We start from the raw sequence: 21,745 nt of genomic DNA, 5'->3' as shown, positions 1-21,745 counted from the left end.
ACACAGAGTGTACACTTCAGTTCATTAGCATGACTGAGTTCAGATGATAAAACTTTTGCCACTGCATGCAGTAAAATTGTCACATTAAGGCAGGGAAGGCACGGTGTCTATGTAACTCTACACATGTCAAACTAAGCATCAGACTTACCGGGGAGCTAATGCATTTATCTGCTTCACCATGGACAATTATAAGCAAATCACTCATATTGGCGTCATATCAATTCTGACAGTTTTATCAAGCCTAATGTCAATCTTAATCACATGTAAGTGTTACTATAAATGGCAAGGAAGAGAAAAAACACAGTACTCTAAGTGAGACAAGTCAATGCCATGCAAGTCATTCAGACAGAAAACATAATACAACTTAGCATATGAAGGCTTTTGCTGAGAACTTCTCGTATTCGGCATTCAGTATATTGTACGTTGTATCAATATGTATCGATTCATCCGAGTCTAAAAACATTTTAAACAGAAATGTACCGGCGCGAGCAGATTCTTTCAGGTGTTACACATGATAAGACTGGGTTAAAATGTCAAAACACTTTGGGTTCCTTAGGTAACGCTTACCTGAGTTAGTGCAGCAGAACCTAAGGTGCAAGGTCAGGGATGACACTGCAAAATTAAATATTGCACCGTTTTGCCATCAGTGAACATGTCAAATTCAGCATTTGCATCGATTCGATTCAGCCTTCAAAGACATCACAACTCATTGGAGAAGAAAGTCTGCAGCATTGGCAATAGTTGCTAAATCAAATCTATGAGAAGATCAATAAACTGCCAGTAGTGCTAACAGGACAACAAATATACCTCCACTATGATGAAGAAAAAAAAAAAACATGATAAAGGCTTGAATTTGGACAGTTCTTAAACGTCAGTCTCAATGGCATTCACTTTAAGAGGATAACACCTATCTGTGAGTACATATGAACAATAAAGACATGGCAAAAGAGCAGTAACTACCACCGGATGGCACCTTTAGGACTAAGCCAAGGTTGACCTTTAGAGTATCCCAGAGAGCTGCCATTCCTAAAGACAAGACACGAGGTTGAGTTTCAATTGTACCGAGCTAACAAGACATACAGGTGTGCATTTCAGATACCTGCAGCTTACACTGCCAGATCCTATGACTCACTGCAACAGCAACATTACTGCATCACCCAATCATTTCTCATCATCACAAAACAAAAACAACAAAAACACAGGACTGTAATTATTGCAGTATTCCAAGTCCGATTCATCAAAAAAAAAGGGCAAGTATCATATGAGGTCAAAGGTTGACATCTTTGAATGCATGTTCAGTCACATTTGAAACCGTGGTGTACTTACCCACGCTCACGTCAATGGGGGAAGATTTCACAGATTTCAAACTAGCATGATCACACTACATTGTACTTCATTTCAGCTTTACTCATTGGAGATGCACTGGCAGGGAAAACAGAAATTTGGCGCTCAAATTTGACAGTGTTGTACTTACAGTGAAGGGTTCATTTCACTGGTGTGGTACAGCAAAGCCTCCTCAGCCCTAAAAAACCTACAGGCCTATTGCTGGAGGTGTGCCAACAGACAATGGGCAGAGCAAAAAAAATATATATAGATATATATATCCACTTTTGCATTTGAGCCTTTAATTTTATCAAAACGTTTCAGAAATATGCCAGCATATTATGTACAAGTTGATGGGTACTTGACATGTAACATGGAGGGGAGGGTGGGCAGGGACATAAAAAAAACTTTTTGCATTTGAGTATTTGTTAAAATCCATAACATATCACCTGACCTGTAAAAAAAAAAAAAAAAAAACCAAAAGGCAGCAAAAAAAATATTCAACTAAAATGCTTGCAAACATTTTTTTTTGCAGTCACATTTTCTCTTTCTTTTAAAAAGAAAAGAAAAAAAGGAGGAACACTTTGCAGAAAGAAACAAAAGAGACACACTTGCTTACCGCTTGTCTAAACTGTCCTGTGAGGGAAAAAGTTTCTCTCATTATAAAACAGTGCACACTACCTCAAGTCAGCAAACCAGGTCAAATACAGTACAGCAATGAAACACTAAATGGCCGAGTCATTATTGCAGACGTGACATTACCTTGCCCACACCAAGCCATCATCTCTCACATACAGCTCTGTCTATTCCTATGGACCACAGCAACGGCCAGTAAAAAAGGTAGTAAAAAAACAACACAGCGCTATGTCCGTGAAATCAAGCAGGAATATTTCAATGATCTCACTCACGAGTCTAAACCGCTATGGACTGAAACCGTTTTTTTTTTCTTTTTTTTGTCTGTTTGTTTTTTGAAACCAGGATCTGTATAGACAGTTGGAGAGAGACAAAAAGACAGGAGAGCGAATCTTTCATTCGATTAAATTTTGGACAAAGAGAGAAGTGGTTTTGAGACTGCTTGCCTTCGGTGTACCCCAGTAAAAGAGAAACAAAAAGAAAATAAAAACACAGCAAAAAACATTTACAACATTTTCATTTTTACCCCCCCACTTACCAACACAGGAGGTTTCATTTTGTTTTATTGCAAAACACAACAGGCATATCATTTTAAAACTGAGATGATTTACATGGAAATGACTAGTTTATAGACATGAACTCTAACTACATCTTATATGAAATACAGGAGCTGGAATGACTATATGAAAAATTACCCCCACTAAAAACAAACCCATCATTTACAAGAGAAGAAAATAAAACAAATTGTTGACTCCGGAGCCATTTCGCAATCTACTTCAAACATTTTTAAACCAAGGACAATAAGATCTTCATCAAGGCGTCAGCATCCAAACATTTAACAAAGGATTTTTTCAAGGTAGCATTTACTTTATGTCCACTTCACATTACTGGCCCTGTGCAGAGGAAATACATAAAAAAAAATACACAACATGTTAAGAGCAGAAACATCTCTTCAAAACCCCCCTCCCAAAATAAAGGTTAAAAATGATGTAAAGAAAGAGAGGCCTGTTTGAGGGAAGGAAAAGTTTGGTTAAGCTTTTTTTTTTTTTTTTAAATTAAATGCTCCGCTGGACACCGATGAACCTGTAAAGAAAAATGTTAAATACAGAGCGAGAAGGACAGAAAGAGAGAGAGAGAGAGAGAGACAGGCAGACATAAAGGAAGAGGGGACAAACAAAGCATGCCAGAAAAAAAAAGAAAGAAAGAAAAAAGGGGGGAAAACAAAACAAAAAAGAACAGAGCAGAGTAAATGGGAAGAGAGTGCAGGGGGAGATTATTGTTGTTTACTGGGAGAGTACCTGCTGGGCCTGGGGAGCGGTGCCCATGGCCTGGGGGTTGCCCTGTCCATAGTAGGCAGCCTGCTGGCGGTAATATTCAGCCCAGGCGGCGCTGTAGTCTGGCTGGCCTCCAGGCTGGGTAGCTGCTGCTGCCGCTGCCGCCTGAGGGGCGGCTTGACCTGTGACATCAAACACAGCTATTCAAAAAGGATGCAGATGCCAACACGCAGAGCAACACGATACAACACAACACGATTCTCACTGAAGGTATAGCATATATTACTCATTGAGGAGTAAACAGATCAGTGCGCGACACTCAGCGCAGTGTCTGTCAGTGTGTAAGAGGGGGAACGACCCCGGCCACGCTGTCTACGAGTGGCGGGGCAGAAACCCTCTGGTTTGCTCTAGGGCGACTGTGTGTACAGCGGCTCTACTCCAGAGGACTGTATATGAGGGACACAGCCACCCATGCCGCCACGTCTGCTGTCTTTAGGAAGTGTGTGAGATGGCCCTGCGAGCCCCCCCTCACCTTGTTTTTTATAGTACTCCTCCCAGGCCTTGGTGTAGTCCTGTTGCTGCTGGTTCTGCTGACCTGCAGTTTAGAGATATGGAAGATTTGAAAGCGTTGTGGAGTTCAGATGTAAGAAAACAGTTACAGCACTCCTGTATTACATTTCAACAACTTGAAAGCAATTTAAGTTCATCTGATCATGTAAATAAACAAACTACAGCTACTACTACTACTACTGCTGCTGCTGCTGCTTTCAACATGTAATTAAGACACTATCAAAATACAAAAGACATTCCTTTTGCCCTAAATTTCAAAATTTTTCTACATATACATAACAAGTAAATATTCAGTGCATTTTAAATTCATGTGCAATTCTTAGTCAAATTCAAAGTCAGCAACCTTAACCATCCAGTCATCAACTGATTACTAAAATCCCTTGTCTTGTATTGAGTAAGCTACCCTGCTAATGTCCACTGGCTGCTGGTATTCTGTCTGGTCGCGCTAAACTGGTTGAAGAAAGACACTGAAGCTCTTCAGTCTAAACAGCAGGGCTTGAAAATTGAACCCTGTGGTGGACCAGCCACACAGAGAAAAGCTATTCACACGCTAAACTGTGACTTAACGCTTTCCAGACACGACTTCATATGACAAAAGCACAACTGAGTGGCAATTCAAGTCCCTGTTGCTGTTTAGTCTGGTCCCCAGAATAAATACGCTGAAGCTACATTTGGGAAAACATTTATACCCAATTTCTTGTAATATTCCTCCCAGGCCTTGGTGTAATCTGCCTGTCCACTCTGACCTGGAGCCTGCGGGTCACCTGTTAAAAACGGTACAATGGAATTGAGAACCATTCTTTAAAAGGACCGTTACAGAGTTCTCCACCTGCCTGGGTGACACACTTTACCCAAACAGGGTGAAAGCCTCAGACAAACTAGCCCTGTCCATAAGAGAAAGGAAGGAGAGAAAAGACGAAACCCTGCTGAAAGCAAAAAGCACCTAAGGGACTTAACTACAGCACAGGTCACAAATCACAGAGAGAAAGAGAGAGAGAAAAAAATAAAGGACACTGAGGCATTCTCAGAGAGGGTTTATCTAATGAGAATTCTAGACTATTCTACAGAGTCTGTCCTATATGGAGGACGATGAGAAAGTTGAGCCATAGGTAACCAAGGCAGGGCTCACCTTGTCCATTGGTCTGAGTGGTTCCTGGGGCAGCAGTAGTAGGAGTCATGGGCGCCTGTGGTTGTTGCTGGTACTGAGAGTAATAGGCTGCCCAAGCTGCCGCATTCGCATCTGCTGCTGCTTTATCTGCAAAAACACAGAAACAAGTTAGACCTGTCCCTGTCAAACAATCTCACTGAAGATGTATCTACATGTTACCACAATGAAAAAATGTAAGCTGACAATACTCTTTTGTGAAATGTGCTTCTTCACCAAGATTATGGTTTGAAACATAGGTTGTCACTTGTTTTTTGAGGTTAAAGCTAAGTCATGGCGGTATATGTAGGTATGTATGCTCTGGAGCGGAGACTCCACAAAATGGCTTCCATGGAAACTTACTGGGATCTGGCTGGCCCTGCTGCCAGTGAGGATACCCATTTCCCCAGCCCTGGGGCTGGTATGGTGCTGGTGGACCGCTGTCAGAGGAAAAAACACACGCACACTTGAGTCAGTAACTGAGCCATCGTTAAATACAGGACTGACAGAAGAAAACTGTAACAATGTCACACAAGTGACCAGACAGTGTAAAACAGTTTTTAAAAAAAAAGGACAATGCTCTTACTGTGGTCCAGGTGGGCCTTGGTTGTATGGTCCAGGGTTGTATGGGCCCATAGGCGCTGGAGGCCCAGGTGGACCTGGTGGACCATGTGGGTTTGGGCCTCCATGGGGCCCAGGAGGTCCAAGGGGTCCTCCCATAGGATTAACAGGACCCTGAAAAAAAAAAGACAAATGCAGTGTCAAACTAACATGGACGGCAGGAATGCATGCTGCTACAGTGAAACAGAATGGGCCACAATCAGGGCAGTACAAAGGGACCAGTCACAATTCCAAAAATAAAAACTAAGAAATGTTATTTTTAAGCAAGTTTCTATTTGGTCTCTACACAACTTGCTTCTGTTTGTCAAAACAGCTTTGCCTTTGTGTATCTACCATTGTGCTAGTCTGAACAACATGGGTTCATGGCTTGGGTTCAGCATAGAGATCACAAGGAGGACAGCTGCCACACAGCTGTATGACACTCACCCCAATCTTCTCCTCTACCAGCTGCCTGGCATAGTCGATCTGCTGGGGGGACCCACGAACAGTGAACATCTTCATGCTAGGGTCTGCATTAGGTGGAGGGTTTCTCTGAAGCTCTATCCTGGCACCAGACTGTTGGCTAATGCTCTTTATGGTCTCACCACCTGCACCAACAAACACGAAAAATACAATGACCTAATTCTATAATTGGGATCATAGTACTGTAACGGTTTCATTTCTGGAAACAGCTGACGCAGTATCACAAAGCTATTCAGGCCAACTGTAATAAACGTAGTGATACTTCTAGACCCGACATTTTGATTTCATTATCATAACTACAAACACAGAGAACCTGGGTGTTTTCAGGTACAGACCTTTTCCGATAATGAGACCAGTCTTCATGGTAGGGACGGTGAAAGTGAACTCCTGCAGTCCTCCAGGCGGGCCCATGTTCCAGTTCCCCTGGCCCCGCCCTCTGCCTCTGCCACCATGGCCGGGTGGGCCCCCAGCCTGCACACTCCTCAGCAAGTCTGAGATGATTTCTGCTGCATGCTGTGCTCTGTCAGGAGGCCCCATGATCTGTGCTATCCTCTCTGGAGTGCTGCCGTCATCTAGGCAACAAAAAATACCACAACGTTTTAGCTACCCCTGCACTAATTCAACTTCAGATTCATGATCTTATTGGTTCAGGATCTCACCTGGTTTGAATTGAATCCTCACGCCTGTGTCGTTCTGAATCTTCTTGATCATCTCACCGTTTCTACCAATCACAATGCCCACTGCAAACCGAGGCACTGGAACCTTTGTGGGAGGTGACGAATGCAATCAGTAACTTCACACCAAACCACCGCAGCAAAGCCTCGTTTCACATACCACATAAAAAAAATAAATAATGAACGGCGGCGTGACGCACTTCTTCACTTACATCCAGGCTGTCTCCACCCATCCTAGAGCCATATTCACCTCGCTGATCTCTGAAGCCTTGGTCTCTAATCAGCTCCATCACCATCTCTTTGGCTTGCTGCAAGGGCCACGGGCAAATTTAGTAATGCAAGAAAAAAAAAAAAACCTCTTACTCATGCACTGCTCACTGTTTTTTCTTTTTTCTTTCCTTTTACAAAATTAAAACTTTTCTTCTTAGCTCTACAGGGTCAGTCTATGGAGGTGAACTACTTAAAATCCAATGACATGTTTACCTGGACTTTGAATGGCTCTCCAGAAATCCTGAGAGGTTTGTCTGCCCCCGTGTTCTGTGGCCCATCTTGAATCATTACCATTTTTACTCCAGCACGTTCCTATCAAGAAGCGTTCAACCAAAAATGATTCATTCTGATAATGAAAGACCATCCTGTTGTGGTCTAAAATTACACGTACATGTTTAAAACAGATCCTGACGAACCTGTAACTGTTTAATAGTTTCTCCACCCTTGCCGATGACCAGGCCTGCTTTGGATGCAGGGACGAGGATCTCCTGGACCGTCATTCCTGGACCGTCATTATGGTGGAATGCTGGTGTGGGCCGGCCCTTCTCAACAATCTCCGTTAACAGCCGCTTGGCAGTCCTATATTAAGAATATATTACAACTCATCAATATGCTGTGCTTAAAAAACACTACGACAAGTGATATGTTGGATTAACAATTACTTGAAATGAACTCTCAGCGGAGAAACAAGCACTTACTGAATTGAGTCTGGAGATCCTGTTAATGTGACTGATCGCTCAGGCATTCCACCACTGTCTGTGAGAGCACAAAACAATTTTTGAATTCAAAACAAATTTTTTCTTCTTTTTTTTTTACCCAGAAACAGATGTAAAATTTCTCTTACAGTCTGACGATTGGGTATTTTAGGCATTTACCTGGAGCAATCTGTATTTTACATCCTGACTCCTGTTGCATTCTGGATATTTGCTCTCCTCCTCTCCCAATGACTATAGATGGAAACGTCCAATTAAATCGGCTCAAAAAAGTCACATGATGGTAACATCAAGAGCTACATGCAACATGAAGTTGTTGACTCTAAATAGATGCCACTACTGAGAAAAAGCTGACACATTCTTCTGTTAACCAGTACCACACATCTTAATTGTAATATAAGGCCTTGAGCTGCAAGGCATTCACTGAATCAGCATCACTGTATCAACTTACTGAATCCAACCATCCCATCTGGGACCTTGAATTCTTCTGATGTTGATCTGCCATGGGGAATCTCGAAACTATAATGAGAATGGAAAGAGAAAAAAAATTCACACATTACACTTCACTGTTATGGTAACTATCAACCAAACCTAATTTTCACTTTATTGCATTACTAAGACTCTTCACCATTATATTAACCTATGCACTAAGCCTTACTTTCACCTGACTGTGTCACTACGTAATAAAGAAAAAACAAGTAAACAAATCTCACCTCGGAGGACCACCCATTCCTCCCATGACAGACGAAAAAGCTGAGAAAGAAACACAAAGGTATTAAAAGGGTTGTATCTGACCTTCAGACATGGCAGAACCTTCAAACATATTGTAATGAAACTAAGCACAATGCCCGCAATGCTTCAACCATTATTCTGTAGAACTCAGTGCTATTACTAAACTTGACTAACGGCACACACCCAAGGGACAGTTTAGTTGAATTCACATCACAGAGACCAGACCTCCTGTATGTAAAAAGATCCAATACTTGTACTAAAGCAGTGAGAGGTAGATCAAGTCTCAGATTATATTCTGAGCAAATTTTTCTCACTCATCTGTCAATTTGTAAGAAACAAAAATGCCAGGAGGATTGCGAGAGCCGTTATACTTACGGTCACTTGCTACTTTCTTGGTTTCTGGTTGATCTGCAATAAATCATAAATGGGATTGTAAATAATTAATCTGAACCCAGAAAAGGCTCAAGCAAAGTTACACATCTGTGATGCACTTTAATTCTAAGTCGCAAACGCATGTAAAGTAAAAATGAAAGTAAATGCTACTTGATCAGAAGATACAAGGTAGAAATTCACAGCAAAAAAAAAAAAACTAAGCCATTGGCTTTGAGAACAAACAATCACACTATATAATAAATACGTCTCATTCTTTTAAGACAACGCATTTACACTGACACAGAACAGCGGGCCTCTGAATTGAATCTACTCACCCCCGTCTTCCAAGGGTCTCTTTTGGCCTCCGTATCCAAAATCATTTGCAGAGGGAGTAGGGGCGACGGCACCATCGCCGCCAATTTTTGCTGCTATCTGTAAAGGGAAGGGAAGCTACGTTAAGTCAGGAGCAGCTCCATTCCGACGAAAACATTTAAGTTAATCGAAGTAATTTACAGCCCAAATATGCGTCTCCATTCCCTTACTAAAAGTGAGATTAAGGACATGCAGAAGTGCGAAGTGGAACTTTCCACGAGGTAACCCCATGTAAACTGATGCGAAGACTTGCCAAACAGAGAAGTGGAGACAAAACAGAAGACTACTAGAGCTGGCTAGCAAAGTCTGACGACACAATTTAAAGTAAAATGCAGTGCGTTACTCCTTCCCTTCGAAACGAACTTTCATTTAGGATAAAACAAATGAAATACTAAGCCAACTTGTCTCTCTCTATGTTAGGTTTTTACCGACGCCAGTCGGTTTTAAGGCAACTCGAGCTAACGCGGTCACTGGGTCACCAAACAGAAACATTGTAACTTCCGTATCCCATTTAATTACACTGAAAGAATGTAATGGAATTTCGTATCCTAGTAGCAAAGAGCTCCAAAAGTCACAATACACAGAATATGAAATGTTTTTAGATTAACTGTGACAAAAACCTTAGCGGGTGAGGAAGGCTCTACTACACTCCTTTGTTGAGACGGGCCGCAGAAATTTGGGCCTAAAATTAGCCAGTTAGCTAGCTAGCGTAGGAGACTTGTTTCGTACTACAAGTCGCGTGGTCAACAGACACAATACCTGCAAACATCGTACTTATGTGAATATCGTAACTTACTTGTCTTGCCCTTTGGAGAGCATCTTTAAAAGCATCGTTCATTCCTCCACCGGCGTTTGCAGATGGCGGAGGCACGTTAGAATAGTCAGCCATGTCTGGTGTGAGAGTCTTCTCGTTGTGGGCAGAGAAGATGGCTGCTTCTAAGAGAGATGCAGCTTGGCACTGCGACACAAGCGGGGGCGGAAACGAACTGCCACAAAACTATCGCGAAATTTAGAAGAGAAAGGTAATTGACTATGTGGCACATCAATCACGTTCGAAGGCGGGGCATGTTGAATAGCGTGACCCAGAGCGTTCGAGTTTTGCTAGGTCTGACGGAGTATTAACGCGGTATAAAGTTCCTCATACGCGATTTCAGTTCTGAACTGGTAAATCTATATGAATACGTAATGATAAAAACTATTCATACACTTCAAAAGATTATGTTTTTTTAAATCTTGACACAGTGGCTGATTATTGCCCGTACCCAAAACAACACCTTAATTTAAAACTTGATCATAAATTTTTAATTTAAAAAGAGTAGAGGAATTCTCGTTTGATCAAGAAAAAAAAATATATGTTTATTTGATATTGTGTTGGTGACAGACACAAACCCACAGACAACTTTTTCCTTGATTCTTACACTCCTTAGAGATGCTTTGTTTTCATTTTCTCAAATATGACCCATCGGTGCCATCTATCCAGTGACCATGATACATAGTCTCAATGGCATCATATCACATATAAGAACATGTTAAATCCCACAGTCATCTGTTTTGTGAATTCAAAGAGAGCGGAGCAAAACGTCCATAATGTAAAATCATGCAGGTTCACTCAGAATTTGTTCAAGTTTTGATGTTAACAAATAATTCAACAAGGCACATGGCACAGCCCTCAGAAAGCTGGTTCCCATTCCATTATAAAATCCCCGCAGACCTTGCTTCTCAAAGATCCTAATGAATCCTTGGTGAACACCTGTAGTTTGCTTTGAGGCTGAACTGAAAGCTGAAGAAACACACAAACATGATGATCAACTTGCCAGTCAAACTTTTTGGTCTTTGGGAAAAAAGAAAAAAAAAAACATTTACAATGTGCTTTGATATGTAAAGCTGTTGTGACCTTGTTCATTGAACTTTATACCTAAACTCCTAACACTGTAACAGACTGTGCACAGAAATTCGGATGTGAGTCAGATTTGGTTTGTTTCTGACCTTGAGCTTGCTGCTGTGTTCTGATGATAGCCAGTGGGTAGCTGGTCATCTGCCCTGAAGCAAAAGCCACGAAGCTGAAGAAGAAGAGCTTTGACTCACTGTGATTTGCAGGGTCCCTTTTAGCCCAGTTCATGATTGACTGCAGGCAGAGAAGACAGGTTAACATTTACATGGAATATGACTCCAAAAAAATCTACATATAACAGTGGCTTACCCACTCAGAGGCATGTGTTGGACTCAACTTCATCTCTCAATATGTGAGGAATTGATTATTAAAGAATGGATTTATACCTTCAGAATCACAGAGCTAGAACATATTCTGTCTAGAGGTATAAGCATGTACATATGTTTGAAACATATATTGAACCATGTATGATGGCAATTGAATTGTATATAGATTAATGCTGTAACTGTGTGTGTATGGTGTGTGTGTTAACAGACTTCTGATGCATTTGATTCATTTTACCTGATGAACAGCACACTCCACCCCAGCATATGGAATCATGCAGAGGATGCTAGGTTTGAAACCTCTGTAGAAGGCAGACACAGACTCATTTTGGTAAATGGACCTCGCACACAGCAGTACTCCACTGCGGGCACCTGCCTGCTGGAGGTTAAGTCTCACCTTCAGCACCTACAGGGGAGAGATGGATGTCTCATTCAATCCACCGCTGTGAAATATCAAAATCTGTCAGTTTATGTTACTTATCATTAATGCCACCCAAAACATGATTACTGGAACAGACTGAGTTAAAAGGAAACTAGTTAAATGTGTCTTCACAAAATCATTTAATTAGTCATAACACCAACCAAATAGAGCAAAAGAAGGATTCTGTTTATAAGGATTTAGGGTAAGCTAAAATATAAGCAGTACAGGTCTAAAGTATAGTCTCCCTCACACATTAATACAAAACCATTAAGCACTGCCTTTGCCATACACGCCTGTCAAAGACAACAGTTCACACAAACAGTGAAATATTCGGACCTGTGGTGGTACTCTGATACCTCTAGGGGGTAGAATACAGCATGTGCCACTGCTCCTGATATGCAACCCAGTCCAAATCTCTGTAGAACTGACAGACTATCTTGTTGGCCCAAGGTATGCAGCCTCATCTGTTAGGAGAGGGAAGATAATGAGAGAGTGTGTGTGTGTGTGTGTGTGTGTGTGTGTGTGTGTGTGTGTGTGTGTGTGTGTGTGTGTGAATTAAATATGGTACAGAAAGAGTGTAGTGAACCTCATGCCTGAGTATAGATGAAACACTGAAGAGTTGATTGTGGGGTTCCTTTCAACACATTTACAGCATTTCCTTGCCACATGGACCGAAAACCCCCGGATTTCAGCTCTTTGAACCCCAAAGAAAATGCCTTGGATCCATATACCTAGCCAACACAAAGATATATTACAATGTGACCAGTTTCTTCGTGTAAACCTTTCAGTTTGTACATTAACAGAACGTTCCTCAATATCAGCTCGTTAAACAGATGCATGCAGAAGAAAACTGTGGCATCCTGAGCTGTATATACGTTAAGGACAAATGTACCTGGAGCTGAGTCTTTAAGCGGTCAATAGGTGCGGTCACAGTTCTCGAAACAGCGTCAGCCAAGCCCGCTGCCAGTATAAAATTCCCCCAAACTGAGACGTCCGTCTCATCCTGACCCAACTGTATGGGCATGGAACGACTCTCACCGACGTCAAATACCTGCAAATCACAAGGAAAGATACAGTATCTCACAAAAAACAGCATAACTGCTTTTAGATGTTAGTTGTGAGGGCTTTTGTCACTTGTGGTAAGTACACTGTGGTGGTGAGGTCTTTACCAAGCTATGTTTCCAGGAGGACACCAGCTCCCCAATGTTCTCCACTGGGTTGAGGATGATGTGCTGCAGAAACTCTCCCCAGTCAACAGTCATGGAGCTGTCTTTATCCATCCTGGGGACAAATGTTTATTAGATCATCCAGTTATGGATTTTTTTTAATAACTGCTGCAGCACCAGATTAAGGAACAAATCTCAATTAGCATTTCATAAATGCTGTAAGGTCATACTGCTTATGAATATGATCTGTTTTATAGCATGTCAAAATGGAGTTGTGATAAAACATGCATTAAGAAATGTTATTCTCCAGTCGGGAGTAAGTATAACTGGTGTTAAAATAACTTTTCCATCATTCGTATGAACTAGGTACCTTTATGGTCAGAACTGATTCATTCGATCAGTAAACAAATTCTAAGCCATCATTAACTAAAGAGCAAGCAAACATAACAAATACTCTTCTTTTTTTTTTTTTACAGCAGTTCAAAACTTTTATTCTCATCATTCATTAATCTAATACAATACCATTTAAGTCACATTACAATCTATACAGTACATAGTAAAATTACATAGTAATCTATGAATTTCTATGATTTAAATTAACTCCAACCATTGTGTGAGACAGACATAGTCATTCTTACATTTGTATTATTCTCTTAGCGTTGTGCCTTGTTATGACCACTCCTAATTCCTTAAACACATTTATGATATCCTCTTGGTCAATGGATCCTGATCAAAAAAAAGAGAAGGGCATGAATGCATCAAACTGAAATTGTAATAACCACTGTAAAGAGTTAATCTTGCTTGTGTGGCGTTAGAGCGGCACTGCGTATCTTTGCACCCTTCAGTGTTGAGTGTTAGTTCACCCGCCCACCAATCCCACATGTGTTGTCCTGTCGATAAACAATACACCAGTGTTACCAAGTCTCCATACTTCCCCTTGACCTTGACATTCATTTTGCTTTAAGGTATTCAATTTACCAAGTGACCATACGTTAAACATGCTGACATAGCATGTGTGCTTTGTATGTTCACCTGGGGAAAAATATTCCGTAGCAGTATAATCGACAGTCTGTTAAGATCTAGTTGCCAATAAGATTTTCAGATGAAAAAATCATTTGATGGGAACTCACCGCATTTGTTCTTGTCAAGGACATGAAAATCTATTTTCCATTTCTTTTCTCTATCCACAAGATAGCTGAGAAACTCCTCATAATCTAGCCGTCCATCATCATTTCTGTCATAATTGCCGACAATAGCCTACAACAGAAAGGCCCATTTTGCCTTAATTAGATACTTGTAATTTCATTCTGTAGTGCTCTGGCACGATGTTACAAAAATTACCTCCGCTTTATTCACAGATTGAACTCCAATCTTCTTCATCTCATTGTGGAGTTCCTCAACGGATATAAAACCGTCTTTATCTTGGTCAAGTTTGTCAAAAAGGGAACGAAACTGATCCATACCGCTTTGTATTATTGCAAAGAGAAAGAAATAGCAAATAACTCTGATCACGAAAACATGAACCAGATACTAGTTACAAAATCTTATTTCACTGAAAAAGTGGGAATACTATTCGCTGAGTCATTTATGCGCTGTTCATGACTGGATGAGAGGATTTGCTCTTGTGCAGAATTCCACTGCAGGACGAGTCGATGCTCTCTCCTCAGTGTGCTTAATTCTGGGAGTAACTGACCGCACACGCGCTTGTGCGTTTGATTTTTCATAGTCAGACAGTAGGTGGCGCCGCATTCACACGATGCAGAAGCCAGTAAGTCAAATGCTCTGCACCACCTCTGAACAGATCGCATTATAGATCTGCTTAGACGTTTCAGAAATATCCGGCATTTCTACAAGGCTATCAAATCCCCATAAAACGTACATTCTATGATTTGTAGCAAGAAGAAAAAAAAAAAAGTGTGGGTTGGGGGAGGACAGCGTGAGACAGATTATGTCACGGAATTTCACTATGCCAACAGCTTCCTCCTATCAAAACGTGAATGGCACTGCGCTTAGGGGATTTTGCAGTTGATGAATGTAGTTTAATACTGGTGTACTTGCTATTCTTAGAAAGTGACCTATGTCAACCCACATCTGCAGTGCTCGATTTGTCCTAGGACCCATGACGTGGATAGCACACCATGTCAGCCAACCGTCCACCCGAAGTGACAGTGAGTAGAGACAGTCGTTTACTCCTGTCTTACACATCTGCGCACTAAAATCAGGTGTGTCAAAATCAAGTTAGCAGCTCCTTCATGTGGGCCGCTTGATCACCCTCAGTTTTAGGATTGTCCTCGGGTCCATTATCAAGCACACATGACACAAAGTTCAAATTGGCAGAGTATATTGTCCATGATCAGGGTTTAGATTTGAAATGAGAGAAACTATTGGTTTTTGTTTTATTTGAGAGAGTGAATGTAAAAATCAGGTTGAGGTAATGCTGAGTAATGTACGCCTTGTTCCTTTGAGGTGGACAGTGCTCCAAGAGGGCCCACACATTTGTGTTCGTCTCAATGCTGTATAAACTTATCTTTTCAGTGGCTTTGTGTGTGAAAATATACTGATCAGTGCAATTCATATAATCCTGAATTGCTTTTTTTGTTTGTTTGTATGGTTGGTTTTTTAGTGTGTGGGGAATAAGACCATGATAACAAGTGAGTTTGTGATTACATGAAAAAGCATACCTCGAAGCTCTTACGCCTCACTTAAATATTGCAATCTTTTTGTCCTTTTAGAAACATATTGTAGTAAAAGGGAAGATCCACACCCTACCAACAATGGCCAGGACTAGATTGAGCATACCACTCACATGGGGAAAAACACACTGGTGTTTAACAGAGATTCGGGGTTTCAATATGTCTATGTAAATGTGTCATGTGTCTTCACAGGCCATATCTTGGAAGCCACATCTGAGGTCTGAAACGAGAAATCCCAATAATGAGGGGGTGGCATTTGACTGGTCAAATATGTTTGTTAGCTACTCTCAGAAATTGTATGACCCCATTTTCTTTCATATTGTACGAATTACAGACTCTTTAACTTCAACAGCTGAATTCAAACGTTAACCGATCATGGGAAATGACGTGTTTCAGCTCTTACTTTCTAGAAAGAGCCCTCAGATTCCAGTGAGCTGCACTGGTTCTGGGGAGGGTGCAATGGCTATTTAAAGAGAGTCACAGCGAGGGAAAATAACACAAAGTCCTTGGCGCTGATTAACCGCCTCCAAACATACATCAGAGGAACGCACAGTTGCGCTACCGGCTTGTATTGTTTAAAAGGACAGTTAACTGCCTCCTGACGACCAAACCCAGGATTTGATCTTCGATTTTTATAGGGTACGAAAAAGATCATTGGCAGCGGCGTCGAAACATCAGTCTCCATCCGGTGTAGGGCCACATTGGGGAAAAATGGGGAAAGATTATTACAAAATACTAGGCATTTCGAAAGGAGCGTCCGACGAGGATATTAAAAAAGCATACAGAAAACAAGCCCTGAAATGGCACCCGGACAAAAACAAGGCAGCTAATGCAGAGGAAAAATTTAAGGAGATCGCCGAAGCTTACGAAGTTCTCAGTGATCCTAAAAAACGAGAGATATATGACCAATATGGAGAAGAAGGTGGGTTCTCATTTTTCCTTGTGATACAGCTAATTTATTTTCAGGTCCAGAATTAATTTACGCATGTTATGATATTTGTTATGGAGTATCCACATCTTTTTCTTGTTTATTTGTGACCGAATATCGTAAATGAATGACACAATTTATTAACGGAGTATTATTTAACCATATTGGGATAAATTCTCAGCCAGCACGCCCACAGTCATATTCTTAGGCAAACTCGAATCCGGCGATGTTGACGTAATGTCATTTTTGAGATTGTTCCCCAAATTATGGCACCATGCAAGCTGCTATTTTACTGCATGGCTTTGCTATCTGAGATGTGATATGATAAAGCTCGTCGAAACGGGGCTGCCATTACCTTGATTACCCCCAAGCGTTCGACGGGATCTGTGATTATTTAAGTCAACCGCAAACCTATTTTCAGATAGACATTTTGGCTGAGCTGCCTCTTCTAAAAACAAATATCGACTGTCTATCTGCACGACATATCAACACCCGCAGCCATGGTCAAACATCGAAATACTGACAAGTCATAGTCCTGTCAGTCTTTATCATAGCACCCAGGTGATTTTCGAGATATCACCTTAATTTAATACAACAGAGCTCTGGTTCCGTATCCTAAAAGTTAATTACATTCTGCCCATTTTCCGTTGGTAGGGCTTAAAGGTGGTGGAGGAGCCACAGATGGACAAGGAAGCAACTTCACATACACCTTCCATGGAGACCCTCACGCAACGTTTGCTACATTTTTTGGTGGTGCTAACCCGTTCGAAATATTCTTCGGTCGGAAAGTCAACGGACGGGATGACGATGACATGGAAGTGGACGGTAATGACCCCTTCGGTTCTTTCACAAGTTTCAATATAAATGGATTCCCTCGTGATCGACACGTTGGCCTAGGTGGTCAGCAAAGGCGGAAACAAGACCCGGCAATTCATCATGAGCTACGAGTGTCTCTAGAAGAAGTCTTCCATGGATGTACCAAGCGCATGAAAATCTCCCGCAAACGTCTGAATCCCGACGGACGCACCATGCGAACCGAGGACAAAATCCTAACAATCGAGATTAAGCGCGGGTGGAAAGAGGGCACAAAGATCACGTTTCCTCGCGAGGGGGACGAATCCCCGAACACTATTCCAGCAGACATAGTTTTTGTCATCAAAGATAAGCCTCATGCCCACTTTAGGCGGGAGGGCTCTGATATTGTATACCCTGTGCGCGTCAGTCTACGACAGGTGAGTTTGCCATCTGTAGGTAAGCCAATTACAGGTCAATTACAATGCGTGAATATGAGCTCAAGATTGCAGGTAGGCATCTATGTAGGCTAAGAACACAGAAACCTGTTCAGCTGCACTCAAGGAGCTTCTATGTCTTATCCAGCAGACCTGTTATCAGATAAGTATTGCATTGCATTGCATTGCATAAGTGTAGGTAGTGAAGTTGTGTGGGGCTGAGATCACAAGGACCATGGCTCATGATTTCTTGGGGGTGGCTCATTCACACTGGCTAAGGAAGTTCTCTTGTGAAGGATTGCGAGATTGAAGAGTGTTAGGTCTGTGTTTGTAGGCCCGCATCACATTTTTGTGCAAGGCACTTGGAACATTTTGTGATGTTACATCATCTTGGATGCATCCCAGCTTAGGCCGACTCATCAGATCTTTGCCACCACAAAATGAGCCACACAGTCAGAATCTATGACTGTAGGAATGTAGGTATACTACAGTGCCCCTCTGGTTGAGACCATGGACTTAATCCTTTTTCTTTTTAGACAATGAAATACTGAAATTTCTTTTGACAGCTGTGGAGACAAGTGCCCTGTACTGTTTTTAAGTGAGGAATACTGTTTGGGATAAAAAAGGTTATATGTTTTATATAGCCTGTCGTATGAAGTTCAGTACATAGAGAAACATGAACTGGATTGTAGATGATAAGCCAATTTTCAGTGAGAATATGTGCATGTGGTTGATTGCTTTTAAGTGGCAGGTGATATGATACTCAACTTCAACTCCATCAGTTACATTCTTTTGAACTTGAGATAATTCTTTTATTTAATTACAGTATGATAGAGTCCATCAGCATTAAAGGTGAAAATGTTTCATCCTTTTCGATTACATTGTCTGCTCAGAAATATGTCAGATGAGAAAAAGAAACTGCATGATTAACTCGTTGGATACACTATAACTGTTGTGTCTTTTTGGATGCATGATTGTGACTTTCACGTTTCTCTGATTGCAGTCATTGTGTGGTTGCTCAGTCACCGTGTCAACAATAGATGGTAAAACATGCAATATGAAGATCACTGATGTCATCAAACCAGGCATGAGAAAAAGAATAGCCGGGCAAGGACTACCCTTCCCCAAAAACCCAGAACAGAGGGGGGATCTGATCGTGGAGTTTGATGTGAACTTTCCAGACAGTCTACCATCCAATGCCAAGGATGTTCTGAAGCGGCACTTGCCTACTTCGTAAGAACAAAAAGAAAAGAAAAAAAAGTGGACTGAACTGAGTAACATCCTGACAAAAAAGACCCTCTCCCAAATGGACAGTGTCAAGAAATCACAGTTACTCCATAAAGAATGTGCAATTTCTATTTTTTATCTATTTTTTTGTGTTTTTTTTAAAAGTACATTGCATGCTTAAAATGGTCTTGAAAGTACAAGTAAACGATTGTGATGTCTGAAATTTGGTCATGAACGAGTCATTCTCTCACTTGGAGCACTTTTTTCTTCTTTTGAGTGCAATCTTGATACCAGCTGCTGTGAGCATAAGGATAAAGATTAACAGATGAATTCAGTAGAGACCCGGTCTCTCTTGAACATATTTAATGCTATCAATGCCAGACATACATTTTGTCTCTTCAAAGAAAGACCTATACTTTTTTTTAAAGCTGTTAACAAAATATCAATCACATGTCAGATATCTTGTATTTGGTCCCCAGTATTAAGTAAAATTTGAAATCAAATGAAAGCCCACACACTCCAAAGAACAGTAAACATAAGATTACATAAATCTTAAAGAACTGGACTGTGTAAAGAAAAATTGGGCAGGCCCGTAATGTGCTTCATTAAATAGTTAAATGAGTAAATACTTCTTTAGCCTTCTATTCTATCAGTAAGTGGAAAGAATTCTCTTCTCCCCTGCCCGAATTTTCCATATAAGGAGTAGCTATATTTGACAGAGGATTGGGTCTTCTTGTGATGGCTTTCAGTACTTTTTTTCTTTCTGTGCACATGCCACTTTAAAGTATCGTGAAAGGTTACTGTACTAGAGGTTTAAAATGTTTTTTATCCTCAGCATTGCTTCTAAAATCAAGGCTGTTTTACCAGATATTTCTGTAAGTGAAATTAGTGCTTTAACAATAGATTTGACAGTAACATTTGATAAATGAGCCTTCATACACAAATGAATAGTTTTCTCTGTGGCAGAAATTCACACAATACATGCGATAGGACATTGTCATCCATTGTCTCGCCTACCTATTTATTTCCAGCCTCATTTTTTTACTGCACTGTAGAAACAGCAGCTTTTATATAAATATTTTGGAAAGATTACTATTTTATGCTATTTAAATTCCAATTTCACATTTAATTCAGCATTTTAAATTGTACCTGTTAAAAAATTAATCCTAAACATAAAAGCTGCATTTAAAAGGGTAAGGCTTTGAGTGGTACATAACTTCAAAATTGCGGAAAAAATCGGAAACATTTTTTAACAGCTTTTCGTCTGACACTCTTCAGAGTATGAAACGTCAGAAAGTGAAAGAAACAGTTACTCAAAACGATTATAAACCCAGATAAGGATCGAAATACGCCAATCAGAAGAGGTGTAGGTGAATTGGTACTGTGTTGGGACACCAATCAGCACACCGGATACCATGAGGTGGCCAATAGAATTAGCCAGAATCCAAGCGAGAAAACGAACTCTTTCTGACTAAATAGCACTGTTTCTTGGCTTTTATATAGATAGTTTCCAAAACTCCAAAGTGAAAAGATGATCTCGCTCTGCCAATGATACGAAAACAATCCTCACTGTAAGTCTTTGCACAACCTGGGTTGTCTAGCAGATGCTGAACTGTCCAGTATCCGCCAAAAAACACTCGCACCTCAAATCCCAAAACAACTCTAAAACATGACCCTGCCATATGTCAGCATGTGACCTTAAAGAAATCCGCCAGGGGACGCCACATCTTTCATTGCAAACGTGCCATATCTGTTTCATTAAATTCTCGGGCAGTCAGCCAGTGAGGGCTTTCAAATTATTTTTACCCTTTAAGTAGCCAAAATTATGTTTTTCCCACTTCTGCTTTGTAAATTTGGGCTAATGGCGATGGGCATACTTGACACAGAACGGCGACGCGCAACAGGTAGAACAAACAGTACGATTAAACGTTATACTATGTTGTGAGAATTGCTTTTGAGCTAAAAATATTTTGTCAGCAGCTGACTAATCATACAAGTAAAACGGTTACCGGCTTAAGGAATCAACATACATGATAACTATAACTCTACGTCTCAATCACTGCAATATACCTTGACTGGAGCACGCAGTTGAGACAACATCTTCGCGTACATTCTAAGACTCTAACGTGAAGTGTTATCAACCACCTGGTTCCTAGTCAGTTTGAACTACAGGTGTGGCCGTGAGTATGTCATGTGATTATGTAATGACCTTTCGTCAAGGAAGCCTAAAAACTTTGTTCTGACCACTTCTGTCCTATTTAATTAAATTAGAACTGTCACTTTTATTTATTATAATGATAATTCTTCTTAAGCCTTGCGGCCATGCTGAAATAGAGAAAAAATTCCACACATTTACTGACACCTGATCCAGGTAAATGAGTTTCTGTCTGACGTCGAATATCTCCTCCTGGCATTCTCCCAGGACTGTTCATCACATACTGCGCCTGCGTTCACTTCATTGGAAACAGTGTTGCCATTGTTTGTGAACCAGCAAGTCAGTTTACAGTAGATAGGAAAACGAACAGGGCAGCTGAGGTTTCCCATTCAGGACTTATTTGAAAAATAATTTCCAACTGAGAAATCAGCTTTGGCTTACTTTCGAACAACGCAAAAGGCGGAGGGAAAACCAGCTGTAGTCAAGTAAAGGAAGATCTGAAGCAGGTTTCTTTTTCACAAATGCGCTAGTTGAACAGTTCGCGTACCTACG

General features: G+C 40.9%; 3 protein-coding genes across 4 annotated transcripts; 1 reads left to right on the top strand and 2 right to left on the bottom strand.

Moving 5' to 3' along the window:
• Positions 1-1,893: 1,893 nt before the first annotated feature.
• fubp1 (far upstream element (FUSE) binding protein 1) lies at positions 1,894-10,090 on the bottom strand. Of its 2 annotated transcripts, XM_030773271.1 has the most exons (20): positions 9,957-10,090; positions 9,124-9,220; positions 8,792-8,824; positions 8,398-8,437; positions 8,136-8,203; positions 7,847-7,918; positions 7,670-7,727; positions 7,388-7,550; positions 7,185-7,283; positions 6,902-7,009; positions 6,687-6,789; positions 6,363-6,599; positions 5,992-6,152; positions 5,531-5,679; positions 5,308-5,384; positions 4,930-5,055; positions 4,490-4,564; positions 3,763-3,825; positions 3,255-3,412; positions 1,894-2,849 (listed from the first exon to the last, which is right to left on the bottom strand). In XM_030773271.1, exons 1-20 carry the CDS (start codon positions 10,047-10,049, stop codon positions 2,841-2,843), a joined length of 1,989 nt encoding a protein of 662 aa, XP_030629131.1. In that variant the 5' UTR covers positions 10,050-10,090; the 3' UTR covers positions 1,894-2,840. The 2 variants fall into 2 exon arrangements, with proteins under 2 accessions (XP_030629131.1, XP_030629132.1); XM_030773272.1 differs by lacking the exon at positions 4,490-4,564.
• A 665-nt stretch (positions 10,091-10,755) lies between these two features.
• slc25a24l (solute carrier family 25 member 24, like) lies at positions 10,756-14,422 on the bottom strand. Its single transcript, XM_030776059.1, has 10 exons — positions 14,303-14,422; positions 14,092-14,218; positions 13,600-13,687; positions 12,965-13,076; positions 12,688-12,846; positions 12,389-12,526; positions 12,152-12,259; positions 11,613-11,780; positions 11,147-11,285; positions 10,756-10,940 (listed from the first exon to the last, which is right to left on the bottom strand). Exons 1-10 carry the CDS (start codon positions 14,420-14,422, stop codon positions 10,756-10,758), a joined length of 1,344 nt encoding a protein of 447 aa, XP_030631919.1.
• A 1,943-nt stretch (positions 14,423-16,365) lies between these two features.
• On the top strand, positions 16,366-19,048 carry dnajb4 (DnaJ heat shock protein family (Hsp40) member B4). Its single transcript, XM_030775240.1, has 3 exons — positions 16,366-16,576; positions 17,237-17,814; positions 18,815-19,048. Exons 1-3 carry the CDS (start codon positions 16,366-16,368, stop codon positions 19,046-19,048), a joined length of 1,023 nt encoding a protein of 340 aa, XP_030631100.1.
• Positions 19,049-21,745: the final 2,697 nt, after the last annotated feature.

Source organism: Chanos chanos, chromosome 5 (assembly GCF_902362185.1).
Source record: "Chanos chanos chromosome 5, fChaCha1.1, whole genome shotgun sequence".
Lineage (NCBI taxonomy): Eukaryota > Metazoa > Chordata > Actinopteri > Gonorynchiformes > Chanidae > Chanos > Chanos chanos.
Note: the sequence above shows the minus strand (reverse complement) of the source record. Positions and strands in the feature narration are given on the sequence as shown.